The sequence below is a fragment of the Heteronotia binoei genome, chromosome 13 (assembly GCF_032191835.1).
Source record: "Heteronotia binoei isolate CCM8104 ecotype False Entrance Well chromosome 13, APGP_CSIRO_Hbin_v1, whole genome shotgun sequence".
NCBI lineage: Eukaryota > Metazoa > Chordata > Lepidosauria > Squamata > Gekkonidae > Heteronotia > Heteronotia binoei.
Window position 1 is genome coordinate 1956773 of NC_083235.1, and position 22950 is coordinate 1979722.

A 22950-nucleotide genomic window follows, 5' to 3' on the forward strand; every position below is an offset into this window, starting at 1 on the left:
TTCCTGCATTGTGCAGGGGGTTGGACTAGATGACCCTGGAGGTCCCTTCCAACTCTATGATTCTAGGTAGGCTGCAGTTTGCTTTCTCCCTCTTCCCGTACCTCCCCTTGATGAGAGCGACACGTTCTCTGCGCTGACTGGCTGCTTCCACGCTCACCTGCAGCCGCTACCGTGCATCCCCTCATTTAAATAATATTTTTAATATTTCTGTGATGTCATAAATGACCTCGTGCTCCCCCAGTGCCCCCCATGAAATCTTAGACATTTTTTTTTTTAGAATTCTATTTCCACAAAGAGGTGCCTGATTAAAGAAACGTTAATGGACTGGCTTGCTTTTTGTGTAAAAGTTGAGTTGTTCGTTAATTAATTAATTAATATCCCGCCCTCCCCACCAAAGGCAGGCTCAGGGCGGCTCACAAACCAAGGGTCGACACAAACACATTAGTGTGACCGATACAATAAACAACAATAAAAACATTAAAACAATTTAAAACAATTGCATGTGCTTCTATCACGATTTCATAGTTTCAGGCAACGGGAGGGAAAGAGGGAAAGAATTTCCGAGTAAGTTCTACTATTAATACCTTCTGAGGAAGATCAACTATGAAACGGACTTACTTCCAGACCAGGGGTGGCCAAACTTGCTTCGCATAAGAGCCACGTAGAATAAATGTCAGATGTTTGAGAGCTGCAAGACATGAACATCAGATTTTTGAGAACTGCAAGATGGGAAGGAAGGAAGGAAGCCAGGCAGGCAGGCAAATAGATGGGGAAGGAGAGGGGGAAAGAAAACAACTTTAACTTTAAATGAATGCATTCTCCAAGACAGCCAGTGGAGCATTGGGGGCTTTGAGAGCCACACAACACATCTGAAAGAGCCGCATGTGGCTCGTGAGCCAGATTTTGACCACCCCTGATCTAGATGCTTGTCAGCTGACTATAGAAACTGTTTTACAGTATCACAAGGATGGGACTTTTCTCATTGTTGTGATACAGGATCATATAATCAGTTGTGAGATTTTTCTGTTATCTGTGATACCTAAGGACAATGGGTATTTTTATGAACTACAGCCACAAATCACAGTGATTGCTTGTTATTGGGTGATCCTGTTTGTTTTTCGGAACTACTATTACAGGCATGAAGGGGGGAAAAAAACCACCCACTGACCATACAGAACTGTCGGCAAACAGACAAGCAAGGCTTTGCAGCATATGACACTGTCAGAACATAAGAGATGCCACGTTGGATCAGGCCAGTGGCCCCTCCAGTTAGACACCTTGTGGCCAAAAACCCAGGTGCCATCAGGAGGTCCATCAGTGGGGCCAGGACACTAGAAGCCCTCCCACTGTGCCCCCCCAAGCACCAAGACAGAACATCACTGCCCCAGACAGAGAGTTCCAACGATAAGCTGTGGCTAATAGCCACTGATGAACCTCTGCTCCATATTCTTATCCAGTCCCCTCTTGAAGCTGGCTATGCTTGCAGCCACCACCACCTCCTGTGGCAGGGAATTCCGCGTGTTAATCCCCCTTTGGGGGAAGAAGGACTTCCTTATAAGGACATAATTATAAGAACAAGGTGGACCTTTTAAAAAGATCAAGTTGCACGGCTTTGAAGTGCCACCTGTGGTATAATTGTTTTTAATTAAAAGCTTTACAATAAGAACATAAGAGAAGCCATGTTCTGTGATTTTTATGAACTCTAAAACAAAAAGAAGATACTGGATTTATATGCCCCCTTATACTCTGAATCTCAGAGTCTCAGAAGAACACCGCAGATTTATACCCTGCCCTTCTCTCTGAATCAGTCTCAGCGGCTCACAATCTCCTTTACCTTCCTTCCCCCCTCCCAACAGACACCCTGTGAGGTAGATGAAGATACTGGATTTATATCCCGCCCTCCACTCCCAAGAGTCTCAGAGCGGCTCACAATCTCCTTTCCCTTCCTCCCCCACAACAGACACCCTGTGAGGTAGATGAAGATATTGGATTTATATCCCGCCCTCCACTCCGAAGAGTCTCAGAGCGGCTCACAATCTCCTTTACCTTCCTCCCCCACAACAGACACCCTGTGAGGTAGATGAAGATATTGGATTTATATCCCGCCCTCCACTCCCAAGAGTCTCAGAGCGGCTCACAATCTCCTTTACCTTCCTCCCCCACAACAGACACCCTGTGAGGTAGATGAAGATATTGGATTTATATCCCGCCCTCCACTCTGAAGAGTCTCAGAGCGGCTCACAATCTCCTTTCCCTTCCTCCCCCACAACAGACACCCTGTGAGGTAGATGAAGATATTGGATTTATATCCCACCCTCCAGTCCGAAGAGTCTCAGAGCGGCTCACAATCTCCTTTACCTTCCTCCCCCACAACAGACGCCCTGTGAGGTAGATGAAGATATTGGATTTATATCCCGCCCTCCACTCTGAAGAGTCTCAGAGCGGCTCACAATCTCCTTTCCCTTCCTCCCCCACAACAGACACCCTGTGAGGTGGGTGGGGCTGAGAGGGCTCTAACAGCAGCTGACCTTTCAAGGACAACTCCTACGAGAGCTATGGCTAACCCAAGGCCATTTCAGCAGGTGCAAGTGGAGGAGTGGGGAATCAAACCCGGTTCTCTGCAATAAGAGTCCGCGCACTTGACCACGGCACCAAACTGGCTCTCAGAGAGGTCACAATCTCCTTTATCGTCTCCCCCCACCACACACACAACAGACACCCTGCGAGGTAGGTGGGGCTGAGAGAGCTCTGACAGAAATGCGCTTTCAAGGACAACCTCTGCCAGAGCTATGGCTGACCCAAAGCCATTCCAGCAGTTGCAAGTGGAGGAGTGGGAAATCACACCCCGTTCTCCCAGATAAGAAGATGAAGATATTGGAGTTATATTCCGCCCTCCACACCGAAGAGTCTCAGAGCGGCTCACAATCTCCTTTCCCTTCCTCCCCCACAACAGACACCCTGTGAGGTGGGTGGGGCTGGAGGGGGCTCTCACAGCAGCTGCCCTTTCAAGGACAACCTCTGCCAGAGCTATGGCTGACCCAAGGCCAAGCTAGCAGGTGCAAGTGGGGAATCAAACCCGGTTCTCCCAGATAAAAGTCCACGCACTTAACCACTACACCAAACTGGTGCTCTACACCAGATTTGAATCCAGTTTTGGTGCATTCTGCCAATGGGGACATACTGGTTTTCTAGGTCATTGGGTTTTCTAGCCACTGGATCCCGGAACAGGGGCTCTAACAGTGTTAATGTGCTTTGCATTGCAATTGCTGTTCCTCAGTACCCAACCTCACTTTCTCATGGATTCTCCGGCAACAGAAATTAGGGCGTCTCCTGCATCTTTGTCACACGGAATGAACCACAAAGTTGTGTGTTTGTTTTCAGGACTGTGAAGACGTACTGGATCAAGAAGGGCAGTGCTTTCAGTACGACCGTCACCAAGCAAGAGACAGACCTTACACCGGAGATGATTGCCAGGTGAGGAACTGCCTCCAGAGGCTAGGGTTGCCAGGCCAGCTTTGGGTTGGGAAATACCTGGAGATTTGGGGGTGTGGGCTTTGGGGAGGGGAGGGACTTCAATGGGGGAATGGTGCCATAGGGCCCACCTCCCCAAGGGGCCAGGGGAACGGATCTCTGTTGCCTGGAGATCAGTTGTAATCCCGGGAAAATCCAACTACAGACCCTTCTCAAGGGGGACCAGTAGAAGGGCTTCAGCTCTTGGCCAGACTTGGGGCCGCACTTCCAGGTTGCTGTTTCTTTCCAGCAGTTCCCCATGTTTTCTGGGCCTGAGTCTTAGCTTAGGCGGTGGTGGCTTCTCCCTCCGCAGGGTAGAATCAAGATTCAGCAGTGATGCCCTGACTTGGATTTAAGCCCAGGCAAGGCTGCTCTCATCAGATTTCGGAAGCTGACTCTGGCAAGGACTTGGATGGGAGACCTCCTTGGAATACCAGAGCTGGGAGGCAGGGCAGGTTTTACTCAGCCAGCTTTCTGAATATTTTCCAGGCGCCCAGGAGGGATCAGTCACCAGAGGTTGCCATGACTTCCAGATGCGCACACACACACACACACGGATGTATATATATATGTGTGTGTGTGTGTGTGTGTATAAACCACCAATGACCTGTCCTCCCAATGGTGTAGTGGTGAAGTGTGCAGACTCTTATCTGGGAGAACAGGGTTTGATTCCCTCCTCTTCCACTTGCAGCTGCTGGAATGGCCTTGGGTCAGCCAGAGCTCTTGTAGGAGTTGTCCTTGAAAGGGCAGCTTCTGGGAGAGCCCTCTCAACCCCACACACCTCACAGAGCGTCTGTTGTGAGGGAGGAAGATAAAGGAGATTGTGGGCCACTCTGAGACTCTGTCCTTGAAAGGGCAGCTTCTGTTCAGAGCTCTCTCAGCCCCACCCACCTCACAGGGTGTCTGTTGTTGGGGGAGAAGACAAAGGAGATTGTAGGGTGCTCTGAGTCTCTGTCCTTGAAAGGGCAGCTGCTGTGAGAGCTCTCTCAGCCCCACTCACCTTACAGGGTGTCTGTTGTTGGGGGATGAAGGAGATTGTGAGCCACTCTGAGACTCTGATTCAGAGAGAAGGGCGGGGTACAAATCTGCAGCCTTCTTCTTCCTGTAAGCTGCAGAGTCTTGTGAGCAAAAATTCTACTCTGTGAGCTGCTGGCATTAAAGTTGTGAGCTCCTGCATAAATTAGTTTGCTCTGGGGCCATTTTTCCTGAGCAAAGACAAAAACGTCTGAGCTGGGGCCTAAAAAGCTGAGCTAGCCAGTATTCTTAGAGAGAATACTGACAATGACCCTGGGTGTCCAAATGGGTATCTCGCAGACTATATTGGCAGAATGCTTAACCAAAGAGCTCCTCCTTGCTTGCCGTTTTTGCATTCCACAGTCAGAACAGGGGGAGGGGGGGGCGGGATTACACGTTTGTCAAAACCGCAGTTTGGAGGGGCTGAGGGCATCTGAGAAGACCCACCTCCTCTTGTGAGACTAATGCTTCCCCCCTTTTCTCCTTCCCCAACCATGCAGCGGCTCCTGGAGAGACATGAAGTTCAAGGCGTATAACTTTGAGGCCCTGGGCATCATGCCTGAAAGCGGCCATCTCCACCCGCTCCTAAAGGTCCGCAGCCAGTTCCGGCAAATCTTCCTTGAAATGGGGTGTGTATCTGCTCTGCAGTGTACTGGGCAGGGAAGCGCAGCTGTTGGAGAACGGATGTATCGTGTGCAGTCGAGAAGTGTCAGAAGTCGGGGAGGGTGCGCACATGAAGTCCTCCTCTGTTTTCTTTCATGGGAGGAAACAGTGGAGTCGCAGGCATGACATGCAGTCACAGCTCAGTCTGCTGGAGAATTCGGGGAACTCGTCTCGTGCCTCAACTTATCCTTGCAGATCATTCCCAGCGAAGGAGTGCTGGCAGAGCGCTTTTGACAGGGACAGACATCTTTGTTTTATAGAAGACTGTATCTTCTAGTCTTCCCTCAGGGGTGCTCAGCCTCTGAATCCCAGAGCCAGGAGGCAACATCTGGGGAACGTCTCAGCCTCTGTCCCTTATTGCTGGCCCTCCAGAAAAACTAGGTGGCCCCTGTGTGAGACAGGAGGCTCGACTAGATGGACCCTCCCTGGTCTGACGCAGCAGGGCTCTTCTGATGTGCTTCTCAGGGGAAGGCCTCAGCCTCTCTGCCCTGTTGTTGGCCTTCCAGAGGAACTGGTTGGCCCCTGTGTGAGACAGGAGGCTGGACTAGATGGACCCTCCCTAGTCTGACCCAGCAGGGCTCTTCTGATGTTCTTCTCAGGGAAAGGCCTTGCCCTCTCTGCCCTGTTGTTGGCCCACCAGAGGAACTGGGTGGCCACTATGTGAGACAGGAAGCTGGACTAGATGGACCCTCCCTGGTCTGACCCAGCAGGGCTCTTCTGATGTTCTTCTCAGGGGAAGGCCTCGCCCTCTCTGCCCTGTTGTTGGTCCTCCAGAGGAACTGGGTGGCCACTGTGTGAGACAGGAGGCTGGACTAGATGGACCCTCCCTGGTCTGACCCAGCAGGGCTCTTCTGATGTTCTTCTCAGGGAAAGGCCTTGCCCTCTCTGCCCTGTTGTTGGCCCACCAGAGGAACTGGGTGGCCACTATGTGAGACAGGAAGCTGGACTAGATGGACCCTCCCTGGTCTGACCCAGCAGGGCTCTTCTGATGTTCTTCTCAGGGGAAGGCCTCGGCCTCTCTGCCCTGTTGTTGGCCCTCCAAAGGAACTGGTTGGCCACTGTGTGAGACAGGAGGCTGGACTGGATGGACCCTCCCTGGTCTGACCCAGCAGGGCTCTTCTGATGTTCTTCTCAGGGGGAGGCCTCGGCCTCTCTGCCCTGTTGTTGGCCCTCCAGAGGAACTGGGTGGCCACTGTGTGAGACAGGAGGGTGGACTAGATGGACCCTCACTGGTCTGACCCAGCAGGGCTCTTCTGATGTTCTTCTCAGGGGGAGGCCTCGGCCTCTCTGCCCTGTTGTTGGTCCTCCAGAGGAACTGGCTGGCTACTGTGTGAGACAGGAGGCTGGACTAGGTGGACCCTCCCTGGTCTGACCCAGCAGGGCTCTTCTGAGGTTCTTTTTAGGGGAAGGCCTCGGCCTCTGCCCTGTTGTTGGCCCTCCAGAGGAACTGGCTGGCCACTGTGTGAGACAGAAGGCTGGACTAGGTGGACCCTCCCTGGTCTGACCCAGCAGGGCTCTTGTGATGTTCTTCTCAGGGGAAGGCCTCGGCCTCTCTGCCCTGTTGTTGGCCCTCCAGAGGAACTGGTTGGCAACTGTGTGAGACAGGAGGGTGGACTAGATGGACCCTCCCTGGTCTGACCCAGCAGGGCTCTTCTGATGTTCTTCTCAGGGGAAGGCCTCGGCCTTTGTGCCTGTTGTTGGCCCTCCAGAGGAACTGGGTGGCCACTATGTGAGACAGGAGGCTGGACTAGATGGACCCTACCTGGTCTGACCCAGCAGGGCTCTTCTGATGTTCTTCTCAGGGGAAGGCCTCGGCCTCTCTGCCCTGTTGTTGGCCCTCCAGAGGAACTGGCTGGCCTCTGTGTGAGACAGGAGGGTGGACTAGATGGACCCTCCCTGGTCTGACCCAGCAGGGCTCTTCTGATGTTCTTCTCAGGGGAAGACCTCAGCCTCTCTGCCCTGTTGGTGGCCCTCCAGAGGAACTGGCTGGCCACTTTGTGAGACAGGAGGGTGGACTAGATGGACCCTCCCTGGTCTGACCCAGCAGGGCTCTTCTGATGTTCTTCTCAGGGGAAGACCTCAGCCTCTCTGCCCTGTTGGTGGCCCTCCAGAGGAACTGGCTGGCCACTGTGTGAGACAGGAGGCTGGACTAGATGGACCCTCCCTGGTCTGACCCAGCAGGGCTCTTCTGATGTTCTTCTCAGGGGAAGGCCTCGGCCTCTCTGCCCTGTTGGTGGCCCTCCAGAGGAACTGGTTGGCCACTGTGTGAGACAGGATGCTGGACTAGATGGACCCTCCCTGGTCTGACCCAGCAGGGCTCTTCTGATGTTCTTCTCAGGAAGGCCTCAGCCTCTCTGCCCTGTGGTTGGCCCTCCAGAGGAACTGGGTGGCCACTGTGTGAGACAGGAGGCTGGACTAGATGGACCCTCCCTGGTCTGACCCAGCAGGGCTCTTCTGAGGTTCCCCCTCTGCTGACTGATGACACAGCAGCAGCCAGCCCTATGATCTGCCCTCTTTGTTTGCTGCCGTGGTGACTGACTGTTTCCCCTTCAGTTTTACAGAAATGCCTACCAATAACTTCATTGAGAGCTCCTTCTGGAACTTCGATGCTCTTTACCAGCCGCAGCAGCATCCGGCCCGAGACCAGCACGACACTTTCTTCCTCAAGGGTCAGTTGTGTTGCTCGGATCCTGTGTCTCTGCCGCAGCCGTGAGCTTGGACTTTGGAAGCGTCTGTGGCAATCCAGGGCCCAGGCTTGTGGTGCTTCTGCCTCCCCCTCTTGCACTGACCCCAGGTGGCAGCGGGAGGGACACGCCTTCTGGACTAGGCTTGCAAGGTCTTCCCAGGCCACCCGCAGGGTATGGGGGGTAGGGTTGCCAACTCCAGTCTGGAAAGCTCCTGGAGATTTGGAGGGGGAGCCTGCAGAGGATAGGGAACTCAGTAGGGTGTACAGTGGCATAGAGTCCACCCTCCGACATGTCTGTTTTCTCCAGGGGAACCAATCTCTGTAGGCTGCAGATAAGCTGTTATTCCTGGGGGTTTCCAGCTCCCTCCTGGAGGCTGGCATCCCTATTCTGTGCAGTGTGCAGCCCAATTTTAAGAAGAAAAGTTAGGGTTGCGGGTGGATGGACGTGTGCAATTCTCAGAGGTGTAAACCGATTCTTAATGGAGATAGGAGCTTAACTTGCATGTATCCTTCCTTGGTGTTTCCATGAAGGTTCAGAGTTCAGGGGTGGCCGAACTGCAACTCAGGAGCCACATGTGGCTCTTTCACACATATCGTGTGGCACTTGAAGCCCCCACCACCCTGTCGGCTGGCTTGGCGAAGGTGCTCGTCTCTTTCAATCACTTCTCCGAGCAAAGTCAGTCAGTGGCTTGGAGAATGCATTTAAAGTTAAAATTGCTTTCTTACTATCTTTCCTCCCCATCTATTTTCCTTCCTTTCTGCCTGCTCACAAGCATCTGATGTTCATGTCTTGTGGCTCTCAAACACCTGATGTTTATTCGTTGTGGCTTTTACATTAAGCAGATTTGGCTACCCCTGGTTCAGACTGTAGACTGTAGATTTATATCCCACCCTTCACTCTGAATCTCAGTGTCTCAGAGCAGCTCACAATCTCCTTTATCTTCTTCCCTCACAACAGACACCCTGTGAGGTGGGTGGGGCTGAGAGAGCTCTCCCAGAAGCTGCCCTTTCAAGGACGACACCTGTGAGAGCCATGGCTAACTCAAGGCCATTCCAGCAGCTGCAAGTGGAGGAGTGGGGAATCAAACCCGGTTCTCCCAGATAAGATTCCACACACTTAACCACTACACCAAACTGGCTCTCAGTACTATACAGTCCCTGCAGACAGCCAGTGAATCAAAAGGGATGCCCATTCTGCTACAGAAAGCAAAAAATCCTTTCACCAGCAGTGGTCAGAGTGGCTGTGGAATTAGCTTTTCCCCAATGCCCTCAGGAAATCCGACTTGCTTTGTGGCTCACACTAAATCTCAGCTTGTGTTTTGTTCTTTCCAGATCCTGCCGAAGCCACTGATTTCCCTATGGATTATCTAAAGAGGGTCAAGCGGGTTCACTCCCAAGGAGGCTATGGATCCCAGGGGTAAGATTGATCAAATCGGGGGGGGGGGGGCACTGCTTGCCTAGAGTTGGTCCTGGAAATTCAGAAATTGGCTTGGAGAAACAGATGGAGCAGAGGTCCATCGGTGGCTCTTAGCCTTAAGGTTTAGATAGAACACTTTGTCTGGGGCAGTCATGCTCTGTCTTTTTGGTGCTTGGTGGGGGCAACAGTGGGAGGGCTTCTGGTGTTCTGGCCCCGCTGGTGGACCTCCTGATAGAAATTGGGTTGGATGGGCCACTGACCTGATCCAGTATGGCTTTTCTTGTGTTCTTATGTCTGGGGCAGTGATGCTCTGTCTTCTTGGTGCTTGGGGGGCACAGTGGGAGTGCTTCTGGAGTTCTGGCCCCACTGGTGGACCTCCTGATGGCCCCTGGGTTTTGGCTACTGTTCTCAAGTCCAATCCCCAGTAATTGACTTATACCCCACCACACAGTTCCAAAGATTCCAGCTAATGGACCCCTTCTGGACCCTCCATTTTGGTGTAGTGGTTAAGTGTGTGGACTCTTATTTGAGAGAACCGGGTTTGATTCCCCACTCCTCCACTTGCACCTGCTGGAATGGCCCTGGGTCAGCCAGAGCTCTCTTATCTGGGAAAACAGGGATTGATTCTCCACTCCTTCACTTGCAGCTACTGGAATGGCCTTGGGTCAGCCGGAGCTCTCTTATCTGGGAGAACCGGGTTTGATTCCCCACTCCTCCACTTGCAGCTACTGAAATGACCTTGGGTCAGCCAGAGCTCTCTTATCTGGGAGAACCGGCTTTGATTCCCCACTCCTCCACTTGCACCTGCTGGAATGGCCTTGGGTCACCCATAGCTCTTTTATCTGGGAGAACCGGGTTTGATTCCCCACTCCTCCACTTGCAGCTGCTGGAATGGCCTTGGATCAGCCATAGCTCTCTTATCTGGGAGAACCGGGTTTGATTCCCCAGTCCTCCACTTGCAGCTGCTGGAATGGCCTTGGTCAGCCAGAGCTCTCTTATCTGAGAGAACCGGGCTTGATTCCCCACTCCTCCACTTGCAGCTGATGGAATGGCCTTGGGTCAACCAGAGCTCTCTTATCTGGGAGAACCGGGTTTGATTCCCCACTCCTCCACTTGCACCTGCTGGAATGGCCCTGGGTCAGCCAGAGCTCTCTTATCTGGGAAAACAGGGATTGATTCTCCACTCCTCCACTTGCAGCTACTGGAATGGCCTTGGGTCAGCTGGAGCTCTCTTATCTGGGAGAACCGGGTTTGATTCCCCACTCCTCCACTTGCAGCTACTGAAATGACCTTGGGTCAGCCAGAGCTCTCTTATCTGGGAGAACCGGCTTTGATTCCCCACTCCTCCACTTACACCTGCTGGAATGGCCTTGGGTCACCCATAGCTCTTTTATCTGGGAGAACCGGGTTTGATTCCCCACTCCTCCACTTGCAGCTGCTGGAATGGCCTTGGGTTAACCAGAGCTCTCTTATCTGGGAGAACCGGGTTTGATTCCCCACTCCTCCACTTGCAGCTGCTGGAATGGCCTTGGGTTAACCAGAGCTCTCTTATCTGGGAGAACCAAGTTTGATTCCCCACTCCTCCACTTGCAGCTGCTGGAATGGCCTTGGATCAGCCATAGCTCTCTTATCTGGGAGAACCGGGTTTGATTCCCCAGTCCTCCACTTGCAGCTGCTGGAATGGCCTTGGTCAGCCAGAGCTCTCTTATCTGAGAGAACCGGGCTTGATTCCCCACTCCTCCACTTGCAGCTGATGGAATGGCCTTGGGTCAACCAGAGCTCTCTTATCTGGGAGAACCGGGTTTGATTCCCCACTCCTCTACTTGCACCTGTTGGAACGGCCTTGAGTCAGCCATAGCTCTCTTACCTGGGAGAACTGGGTTTGATTCCCCACTCCTCCATTTGCAGCTGCTGGAATGGCCTTGGGTCAGCCATACCTCTGGCAGAGGTTGTCCTTGAAAGGGCAGCTGCTGTGAGACCCCTCTCAGCCCCACCCACCCACAGGGTGTTTGTTGTGGGGGGGGAGGTAAAGGAGATTGTGAGCCGGTCTGAGACTCTTCGGAGTGGAGGGCGGAATATAAATCCAGTAACGTCTTCTTCTTCCATTTTGAGTTCACAAGAGCCAGTGAATGCTCAGGAACAAATATAGGGGTGGGGGGAGTTTGAAATTTAAGGTGTTGAATATAATTGTTCCCTGACAAAAGTAAGGACTGTTGAATTTTACAAATAATAATAATTACAATGAATGGAATATTGGGAGAGAAATATTTTCTGTTTCATAAGTTCTGTTAAATATGATTGTTCTTGACATGCATATTTATGTTGTGTAATCTTTTTTCCTTTGTGTATCCTTGGTCCACTATTTCTGTTTTGCATATGTGTGTGCAGATTGATGGATGGATGATTATAATGATGACGATGATAGATGGATGGATGGATGGATGGATAGATAGATAGATAATAATGAAGAATGGATAGATAGATATTTGGGGTGGGCTTGATGGTCTGCAGAGGGTGAGGAAAGCAGGAAGCTGTTGACTCTGAGAGATCTGGCCAACCTACCTGCAACTCTTACTGGATACAAGCCATTAGCTGGTGAGACCCTAATGAAGAATTCTACAAGTCGAACGTTGATTGAGATGCCACCAGCGAATGTGTTTTTTATTTGTTCCTCTCCCAGATACAAATACGATTGGAAGCTGGAAGAGGCGCGGAAGAATGTGCTTCGGACACACACCACTGCAGTTAGTGCGCGCATGCTCTATCAGCTGGCACAGCAGGTAGTTCCCAGCGCATGTTCCTTCCTGGCTCGGGGGAGGTGACAGAAGAGCAGGGCCACTGAGGGGATGGGGGAGGGCTTCACCCACATCTCGTGGAGTCAGATGGACCAGAACCAACGGGTTGAAATTAAATCAAAAGAGTTTCCGGCTCAACATTAGGAAGAACTTCCTGGCCGTTAGAGCAGTTCCTCAGTGGAACAGGCTTCCTCCTCGGGAGGTGGTGGGCTCTCCTTCCTTGGAGGGTTTTCAACAGAGGCTAGATGGCCATCTGACAGTGATGAAGATCCTGTGAATTTAGGGGGAGGTGGTTGTGAGTTTCCTGCATTGTGTGTGTGGGGGGTTGAACTAGATGACCCTGGAGGTCCCTTCCAACTCTAGGATTCTATGGTTCTAACTTCCTGACTGTTAGAGTGGTTCCTCAGTGGAACAGGCTTCCTCCTCGGGAGGTGGTGGGTTCTCCTTCCTTGGAGGTTTTTCAACAGAGGCTAGATGGTCATCTGACAGCAATGAGGATCCTGTGAATATAGGGGGAGGTATTTGTGAGTATAGAGCAGTTCCTAAGTGGAACGGGCTTCCTCCTTGGGAGGTGGTGGGCTCTCCTTCCTTGGAGGTTTTTCAACAGAGGCTAGATGGCCATCTGACAGCAATGAAGATCCTGTGAATTTAGGGGGAGGTACTTGCGAGTTTAGAGCGGTTCCTCAGTGGAACAGGCTTCCTCCTTGGGAGGTGGTGGGCTCTCCTTCCTTGGAGGTTTTTCAGCAGAGGCTAGATGGCCATCAGACAGCGATGAGGATCCTGTGAATTTTGGGGGAGGTGTTTGTGAGTTTAGAGCGGTTCCTCAGTGGAACAGGCTTCCTCCTTGGGAGGTGGTGGGCTCTCCTTCCTTGGAGGTTTTTCAACAGAGGCTAGATGGCCACCTGACAGCGATGAGGATCCTGTGAATTTAGGAGGCGGTATTTGTGAGTTTCCTGCATTGTGCAGGGGGTTGGACTAGATGCCCCCAGAGGTCCCTTCCAACTATGATTCTATGACCAGGCTGATGTCAGGGGCTCTGCTTGTTGAAACCGGAATCCTTGTGCTGAACCGAAGCCCAGAGATTTGATAACTGCTCTCCCCGCAGGAGAAGTTCACCCCAGCCAAATACTTCTCCATCGACCGGGTCTTTAGGAACGAGACGCTGGATGCCACCCACTTGGCTGAGTTCCACCAGATCGAAGGGGTGGTGGCCGACTATGGCTTGACGCTGGGAGACCTGATGGGGGTCCTGAAAGAGTTTTTCACCAAGCTGGGTAAGAGAAAAAGAAGAGATGGGATTTATATCCTGCCCTTTGCTAGCCAAAGGAGTCTCAGAGCGGATTACAATCTCCTTTCCCTTCCTCTCCGCACAACGGACACCCTGTGAGGTAGGTGGGACTGAGAGAGCTCTCCCAGAACTGTTCTTGAGCAGAACAGCGTTTTGGCTGACCCATTCCAGCAGCTGCAAGTGGAGGAGTGGGGAATCAAATCCAGTTCTCCCAGATAAGAGTCCGCGTACTTAACCACTACACCAAACTGGCTCTCAGGAGACAGACACCCTGAGAGGTAGGTGGGGCTGAGAGAGCTCTGACAGAAGCTGCCCTTTCAAGGACAGCTCTGAGAGAGCACTGGCTGACCCAAGGCCATTCCAACAGCTGCAGGTGATGGATTAGGGAATCAAACCCAGTTCTCCCAGATAAGAGTCTGCGCATTCAACCACTACACCAAACTGGCTCTCTGAGTGGGAGGAGGAAAAGAAGGAGTGCTGAACGAGAGTGGAGGTAGGAGGGTAGGCCTGGTGAGGAGCCAAAGAGGCATTCTCTATTAGCTGCTTTCCCCAGTTCCAGGAACCCCCAGCCTCTCAACTCAGTTTAGCAGGAGAATCTGTAGCTTCACAGAAGAGCTTCTGCATGCAGAAGGTCCCAGGTTTAGTCTCCGGCATCTCCAGTTAAAAAGAACCAGGCAGGAGGTGATGGGAAAGACCTTGACCTGAGGCCCTGGCTCAGTGGCAGAGCCTCTGCTTGGCATGCAGAAGGTCCCAGGTTCAATCCCCGGCATCTCCAGTTAAAAGGACCAGGCAGGAGGTGATGGGAAAGACCTTGACCTGAGACACTGGCTCAGTGGCAGAGCCTCTGCTTGGCATGCAGAAGGTCCCAGGTTTAGTCTCCGGCATCTCCAGTTAAAAAGAACCAGGCAGGAGGTGATGGGAAAGACCTTGACCTGAGACCCTGGCTCAGTGGCAGAGCCTCTGCTTGGCAGGCAGAAGGTCCCAGGTTCAATCTCCGGTATCTCCAGTTAAAAGGACCAGGCAGGAGGTGATGGGAAAGACCTTGACCTGAGACCCTGGCTCAGTGGCAGAGCCTCTGCTTGGCAGGCAGAAGGTCCCAGGTTCAATCTCCGGCATCTCCAGTTAAAAGGACCAGGCAGGAGGTGATGGGAAAGACCTTGACCTGAGACTCTGGCTCAGTGGCAGAGCCTCTGCTTGGCAGGCAGAAGGTCCCAGGTTCAATCCCCAACATCTCCAGTCAGAAGGACCAGGCAGGAGGGGATGTGAGCAACCTCTGCCTGAGATCTGGGACAGCCCCAGCTTGTCTGAGTAGACAGCACTGACTTTGCAATTAGCAGGGTCGGATTCCATATAAGGCAGCTTCAGGTGTTCAAGCTTTTCATCTTCTTTCTTTGGCAGGAATCACACAGTTGCGGTTCAAGCCTGCTTACAACCCGTACACGGAGCCCAGCATGGAGGTGTTCAGCTACCACCAGGGTAAGTGCAGCCTGGCAAGCAGCAAGATGGGGCCAAGATGCCCTCTGTGCCACGTCTGATCCTCTCCGTGGGGCAAAAAGTACCGTAAGTCGCCCAGGAGTCAAACGTGTTTTCAGCAGCCAGACCAGGAAGCCGTCATGTTTGAGGGACAGAGCAGGCAATCTCTGTTTGCGTTAATACCTGGGAACCGTTTCAGATATTTTCCACTCTGGACAGGAAGGCAGCTACGTCATCACAGCTTTAGGAGGAGTTCCAGCTGCTCCCACTTTAGCCACCGTAATCCCCTTATGACTCACACAAGCACAAAGCTCGGTCAGCCCGATCATGCGCTGCACTTGAGAACGTTTTTCCATTGTGGGGACGCAGCCTGGCGATGCTCAGATGGGCTCCTATTTCTGGAGATCCCAGGTGGCCTCGAATTTAAAGGACTCCCTCCTTTCCCAAACACCCTGTCAGCATTTATTTTGAAGTCCAAGCATATACATCAGCCTCAAATAAAGGCCTTTGATTGCATTTAGCCCTCCTTTTGTAGGAGAAACAACTCCGTTTAAAAGGCTACCAGAAATAGTTTTGTAAAATGGACACATTTCATGGTTTTGAACCCGTTGAGGGGGGGAAATAACCTTTCGATAAGGGGGAAACCTGCAAAGAGGGAGAGAGGAGCAAGCAGCTATGGCCTTCGCTCTTTCCTGCATCGCTCAAGCTCCGATTCAGCCTTCTGAATCTGCCGGGATGGCTCTGCACACGTGAGAGCACCGTGGGAACCGTCACCTCGTGATTGGTGGAGGCCGCTGCAAATCCCACGCTGAATGCAGTTTGCAGATGGGCTGTGAGGGGCTTGCCTCTTCCCTCCTTCAAGTCCTTGAAGGGCTGTGATCTAGAGGATGGGGTGGAATTGTTTTCTGTGGCCCCAGAGGGTAGGACCAGAGCCCAGTGGGTTGAAATTAAATCAGGAGAGTTTCTGACTCAACATTAGGAAGAATTTCCTGACCGTTGGAGCGATTCCTCAGTGGAACAGGATTCCTCCATGGGAGGTGGTGGCTCTCCTTCCTTGGAGGTTTTTCAACAGAGGCTAGCTGGCCATCTGACAGCAATGAGGATCCTATGAATTTGGGGTAGGTGTTTGTGGGTTTCCTGCATTGTGCAGGGGGTTGGACTAGATGACCCTGGAGGTCCCTTCCAACTCTATGATTCTATGAGGCTGTGAGCCGGTCAGCTGCTGGCACTGTCTCCCTTGAGGGAGTTGGCATGCGATTGCAATAAAAAAGGCCAACGCCATGCTGGGAATTATTAGGAAGGGAAGTGAAAACAAATCAGCCAGTATCATAATGCCCCTGTATAAATCAAGGGTGCTGCCTCATTTAGAATACTGTGTGCAATTCTGGTCACCACACTTCAAAAAAGATATTATAGCATTGGAAAAAGTGCAGAAAAGGGCAACTAGAATGACTCAAGGGTTGGAACGCTTTCCTTATGAAGAAAAATTAAAACGCTTGGGGCTCTTTAGTTTGGAGAAACGTTGACTGAGGGGTGACATGATACAGTTTTATAAGTATGCATGGAATACAGAAGGTAGAGAAAGAAGTACTTTTCTCCATTTGTCACAATTTGAGAACTCGTGGACATTCAATGAAATTGCTGAGCAGTTGGGTTAGAACGGATAAAAGGAAGTACTTCTTCATGCAAAGGGTGATTAACATGTGGAATTCACTGCCACAGGAGGTGGTGGCGACTACAGGCATAGACAGCTTCAAGAGGGGATTGCATAAGCATCTGTTGCAGAGGTCCATCAGTGGCTCTTAACCGCAGTGTATTGTTGGAAATCTCTGTCTGGGGCAAGTGATGCTCTGTATTCTTGGTGCTTGGGGGGGCAACAGTGGGAGGGCTTCAAGTGTCCTGGCCCCACAAATGGACCTCCTGGTGACACCTGGGTTTTTTGGCCACTGTGTGACACAGAGTGTTGGACTGGAGGGGCCATTGGCCTGATCCAACAGGGCTTCTCTTATGTTCTTATGTGACACAGAGTGTTGGACCGGATGGGCCATTGGCCTGATCCAACAGGGCTTCTCTTCTGTTCTTATGTGACACAGAGTGTTGGACTGGATGGGCCATTGGCCTGATCCAACATGGCTTCTCTTATGTTTCTTATGTCCTGATTGCACCTGGGTTTTTGGCCACTGTGTGACGCAGAGTGCTGAACTGTATGGGCCATTGGCCTGATCCAACATGGCTTCTCTTAGGTTCTTATCAAGACAAATCCTTGCCTGAAAACAGCTTTGTTATATGAATAAAGCGTCTATGATTAGACAAACGTAGAGCTCATCGTTAATGAAGACTGTGTGGTGCTTGACACGCTGCTTTAACGGTGCCCCCTTCTTCTTTTCCCTTGCAGGCTTGAAGAAGTGGGTGGAGGTGGGCAATTCTGGAGTCTTCCGCCCAGAGATGCTGCTACCGATGGGCCTGCCAGAGGGGGTGTCCATCATCGCCTGGGGGCTGTCTCTGGAACGGTGAGTGTCTCCAGCCTCTCCGCCCCCCTCAAGCTTCCTTGGCTCTCCTGGCCTGCCCTGAGGCTGCCGCTTAGCCTTTTGAGCGATTGTCCTTTTTGTGAGCGCGCGTCAGTATTTTTCAATTTTGATAAAATCGTCGTTACTCGTTTATACACAGTTTGTGTTTTGTATTGTGGTTTTCTACTGCATAGAGAGCCCCCGTGGTTCAGAGCGGTAAAGCTGCAGGGCTGCAGTCCGAGCTCTCTGCTCATGACCTGCGTTCGATCCCGGTGGAAGCTGGGTTCAGGTAGCCGGCTCCAGGTTGACTCAACTTTCCCTCCTTCCGTGATCAGTAAGATGAGTCCCCAGCTTGCTGGGGGGAAAGTGTAGATGACTGAGGAAAGGCAAACCACCTCGTAAAAAGTATGCTGTGAAAACTCTGATGCGATGTCACCTCAGAGTCAGAAACGATTGGTGCTTGCATAGGGGACTACCTTTACCTTTTTTTTTTTACCTTTTTTCTGCTGTGCATTGCTTGTTTTCCTACTCCCTGGGGGACTGGTGGTGTCGTGGACCGCATCCAAGTGCCTCTCTCACTCCCATTGCCTTCTCTGGTCTCCTGTAAGACTCTTAGGTAAGCCGGAGTTAATCTTAACAAAGCTTCCATCTGCAGTTGGAGCTCTCTTTCCCCAGACCTCAGTAATCACTGACCCAAGTCACCTGCCCTCCCAGAGGGATTATCCTTCATTTGCAGACCACAAGTAGCTGTGTTGCATCAAGCTTTTGAAACAGCAGCAGGGCAGGGTGGGACTGTGGAGGACTCAAGTTGGGGGGGTGGGGTGGCCTTTGCAAGAGGTATCCCAAGGAGTCTTGTGTTCACTTTTGGGCACCACATTTTAAGAAGGATCTAGACAAGCTGGAAGGGGTCCAGAAGAGGGTGAGGAAGACGGTGAGGGGTCTGGAGAGCAAGTCCTGTGAGGAAAGGTTGAAGGAGCTGGGCATGTTTAGCCTGGAGAGGAGGCGGCTGAGAGGTGATAGGATCACCATCTTCAAGTACTTGAAGGGCTGTCCTAGAGAGGATGGGGTGGAATTGTTTTCTGTGGCCCCAGAAGGTAGGACCAGAACCAATGGGTTGAAATTAAATCAAGAGTTTCCTGCTCAACATTAGGAAGGACTTCCTGACCTTTGGAGCGGTTCCTCAGTGGAACAGGCTTCCTCCTCGGGAGGTGGTGGGCTTTCCTTCCTTGGAGGTTTTTAAACAGAGGCTAGATGGCCATCTGACAGCAATGAGGATCCTGTGAATTCAGGGGGAGGGGTTTGTGAGTTTAGAGTGGTTCCTCAGTGGAACCGGCTTCCTCCTCGGGAGGTGGTGGGCTCTCCTTCCTTGGAGGTTTTTAAACAGAGGCTAAATGGCCATCTGACAGCAATGAGGGTCCTGTGAATTTAGGGGGAGGGATTTGTGAGTTTCCTGCTTTATGCAAGGGGGTTGTACTAGATGACCCTGGAGGTCCCTTCCAACTCTATGGTTCTTTGAGGTGAGGGAAGGTAGCCGAAGCAAGGCAGGGTCAGTTTGAGAATTCTGGCTGTGCCTGGAACTTCCTTCTGCTGCTACTTGTGTGTGATCGTTTCAAGTAGTGTCTAGCATCTGCAGAAGATGAAAAGCATGGTCAGGTTGCAGATGACCCTGCAGGCTTCTCAAGGCAAGAGCCAGTCATAGGCGGTGTCCCATTGCCTGCCTCGGCATTGCCACCCTGGAGGGTCTTCCTGGGGGGGGGGGTCTCCCACCCAAGCAGTAACCACGGCTGACCCTGCTTAAGAGCCCAGGTTGGCGTAGTGGTGAAGTGCGCGGACTCTTATCTGGGACACCCGGGTTTGATTCCCCCCTCCACTTACACCTGCTGGAATGGCCTTGGGTCAGCCATAGCTCTGGCAGAACTGTTCTTGAAAGGGCAGCTTATGGGAGAGCTCTCTCAGCCCCACCTGCCTCACACGGTGTCTGTTGTGGGGGAAGAAAGGAGATTGTAAGCCGTTCTGAGTCTCTGGTTCAGAGAGAAAGGCATCTTCTTCTTCTTCCAAGCCAATCATACCTGCTCCACCTGGAGAAAAGAGAAGGCACTCAAGCAAGAGGGGCTGATGACTCTCTTTACAACCTCGGTGACAGAAACAGCTGTTAATGAGTTCGTAGCAGAGATTCACACACACACCCTCCTTGCTTTCTGATGATCCTGAAGAGGAGGGAGGGCCTCCAAACCGGAAGACCCCTGCCCCCACCTGGGGATTGGCAACCCTATCAGGGCCTTTACAACCTTACCAGCACCCAATCAGCATATCTACAGTCTGACTGCAGTAAGCCCCATTCCCTAGTTTTGCATTCAACCAGAAGTCTTCCTCAAGGAATTCTTCAAATAGTCTTCTCTCGAGGAGAGCCAGCTTAGTGTAGTGGTTAAGTGTGCGAACTCTTATCTGGGAGAATTGGGTTTGATTCCCCACTCCTCCACTTGCACCTGCTGGAATGGCCTTGGGTCAGCCATAGCTCTCACTGAGTTGTCCTTGAAAGGGGCAGCTGCTGACAGAGCTCTCTCAGCCCCACCCACCTCACAGGGTGTCTGTTGTGGGGTGGTGGGGGGAAAGTAGAGGAGATTGTGAGCCGTTCTGAGATTCAGAGTGAAAGGCGGTGTATAAATCCAGTATCATCATCTTCTTAACTTTTGAGATCTGATGAGATCAGTCTAGCCTGGGCCATCCAAGCTCCTGGGCATCTAGCATTTAAAGGTAAAGGTAGTCCCCTGTGCAAGCACCAGTCATTTCTGACTCTGGGGTGACACTGTATCACAAAGTTTTAACGGAAGACTTTTTACGGGGTGGTTTGCCCTTGCCTTCCCCAGTCATCTCCGCTTTCCCCCCAGCAGGCTGGGGACTCATTTTACTGACTTCGGAAGGATGGGAGGCTGAGTCAACCTGGAGCCGGCTACCTGAACCCAGCTTCCGCCAGGATCGAATTCAGGTCATGAGCAGAGAGTTTGACTGCAGTGCTGCAACTTTACTGCTCTGCGCCACGGGGCTCCATCTAGCATCTAGTGCTGAGTAAAAACAGTCTTCAGAAGTGCCTCCAAGTCTCCCGTCTCTTCTCTTCCAGGCCCACAATGATCAAGTACGGCATCAACAACATCCGGGACCTGGTGGGTCACAAAGTCAACCTACAGATGGTCTACGACAGCCCTCTCTGCCGCCTGGATGCCTAGCCCGGCCTCCACTGCCCGACCAGCCTATTTATTAACTCTCCTCTGGTGGGATCGCCAGCCCTGACCGAGCTCTCTTCACCCCCAGCTTTCATCTCTTTCTTTTTCAAGGAAAGCGGCAGTGAAATTCCTTCAGGCCCATCTTTTGGTGGGCCCAAGAACGACCAGGGGCTTTCCTGCTCTGTCTTTGGAAAGGACTTGTAGATCAAGTTGTGTTCAATAAAAGTGGCATCTGCCGGGAATCTTAATCCCCGAGAGCACAGAGTCGGAGACGGGAGAGTCAGAGCCGCAGCTTGCTACACTCGTGGTCTAGTACAGTTGCCCTCTGTGAGGGGAACTCATGGACAGCTGGAGGCTCTCTGCTGCTCATCCCTTTCCCGGGGATTTCTTAGGTCCTTTGCTATACCCGGCCTACCTGGAACTCTCTTCCCTCTGGCTGCCTTGGCCTGCAAATGCGACACTCTGAAATCTCCCTCACTGTGTATTTTCTCCACTCTCCCAGGTGTCTAACCAACACGACTTCCCCATCTTTCTGTGTCATGCATTTTTTAGAGCGTAAGCCTTTTTGGTTTCAAGCAGTTGTACAGTACTCCGCCCTCATTTCTCACCAAGGGATGCTGCTTGGGAGAGGCAGGTGGAGGTGGGGGTTTCGTAGGGTCGCCAAGCTCCCACCAGGGGTGGGGGATCCCCTGCCCGAGAGGACCCCAGGCTGCTGGGGGGATCCCTGCCCCCAAAGAGCCCCATCCCCAGTGTGATGACATCACTCAGCAGTGACATCATCGTGCGGGGATGCTCTAGGAATTGTGCTAATTAGTATTAAATTTTATTTGTATCCCGCCCTCCCCGCCTAGGCAGGCTCTATGGTACCATAGTTTTTTGCTGCAATTCCTAGAGCATTTCTGGTGTGATACTCTAGGAGTCGTGTTAAAACTCTATGGTACCACAGAGTTTTTAGTGCGAGTCCTAGAGTGTCCCCATGTGATGTTCCCGGTGTGATGACATCATTTCCAAGTGACGTCATCACGTTGTGCGTGCTTCTCACGTGCGAAGAAGTAATCTCCCAACCGCAGCTACCGAGGGACTTGGCAACTGTAGGTTTTTGTGTGTGTCTCTCACTGCGATGATAAACCTGCTGTGAGACCAGTCAAAGGATTACAAGAGCATTTGTAAACTACCATCTGAGCTAAACCAGCAGTGGTTAAGGACTCCAGTCAGCAGCTCAGCAAACATGAAGGTCCCATGCTCCTCAGGAGGAGAGTCCTGCTGAGCAGGTATTGCGGTTCTCAACAGAGGGAAAGGCCCAAAATCGGTAGAGGACTTGCTGCAATCCCTCCACCTATAACACACAGCAGTGGACAGCAGCACACGCCGCTCAGACTACTTTTATTGTACAAAAAAAACCCCTCTCTCGGGGCAGAAATGAGAGCAGCCTTTGTCTTCTCTTGGGCACTACTCCCCCCCCCCCACACCCAATCAAGGGCCTGTTCCGATAAGTAGTTGCCACTGTCCTAGAGTCCAGCTTTCATTTATTTTGCAATGCTTTATTTATGTCGTAACCACCTTGAGCTCTGTGAGGAAGAAAGGCAGCACATAAAATGTCTCCAATTAATATCTGGCCCAGCCAAATAGCAGCTGCAGGCTAGGCGAAACTCTCAGGTGCAGAGCATGGCGAGCTTGCTTCTCCGGCTGAGAGCATCTTCAGGGTCTTCTCGGTCTTCAGCAAAAAGGGGGGAGGACCAGAAGAGGTTGAGGCCGCCTGGTCAAAGCTCAGAAATAAACTATAAAGGGGGATTAGGTAAGATTTCTTCCCCATTAATCTGTCAGTAGCTACTAGCCGTAGTGACTGAGGGAAGTCTCCACATCCAGAGACACCAATCCTCTGAATCGCAGAGGAGAAAGCAACATCGGGGAAGGCCTCGGCCTCTGTAGCCCTGTTGTTGGACATCCAGAGGAGCTGGTTTGGACACTGCAAGACAGGATGCTGAACTAGATGGAGCCTCTCACTGGTCTGATCCAGCAGGGCGCTTCTGATGTCCTTGAGAGCCAGTTTGGTGTGGTGGTTAAGTGCGCGGACTCTTATCTGGGAGTACTGGGTTTCATTCCCCACTCCTGCACTTGCACCTGCTGGAATGGCCTTGGGTCACCTATAGCTCTTGTAGTAGAAGTTGTCCTTGAAAGGGCCGCTTCTGGGAGAGCTCTCAGCCCCACCCACATTACAGGGTGTCTGTTGTGGGGGAGGAAGGGAAAGGAGATTGTGAGCCACTCTGCGATTTGTAGTGAAGGATGGGATATAAATCCAATATCATCTTATCAGGGGGAAGGCCTCCGCCTCTCTGCCCTGTTGCTGGCCCTCCAGAGGAACTGGTTGGCCACTGT

General features: G+C 51.9%; 1 protein-coding gene across 1 annotated transcript in view; it reads left to right on the forward strand.

The window, feature by feature from the left end:
- FARSA (phenylalanyl-tRNA synthetase subunit alpha) overlaps nt 1-20822 on the forward strand; it is a 29772-nt gene extending 8950 nt beyond the window's left edge. Inside the window, exons 5-13 of the mRNA XM_060252677.1 lie at nt 3382-3474; nt 5025-5153; nt 7741-7856; nt 9206-9290; nt 11971-12070; nt 13191-13359; nt 14772-14849; nt 17242-17356; nt 20472-20822. Coding sequence (XP_060108660.1) covers nt 3382-3474; nt 5025-5153; nt 7741-7856; nt 9206-9290; nt 11971-12070; nt 13191-13359; nt 14772-14849; nt 17242-17356; nt 20472-20577 — 991 coding nt within the window. The 3' untranslated portion in view covers nt 20578-20822. The remainder of the gene's footprint in view (nt 1-3381; nt 3475-5024; nt 5154-7740; nt 7857-9205; nt 9291-11970; nt 12071-13190; nt 13360-14771; nt 14850-17241; nt 17357-20471) is intronic.
- The last annotated feature ends 2128 nt before the right edge of the window (nt 20823-22950 follow it).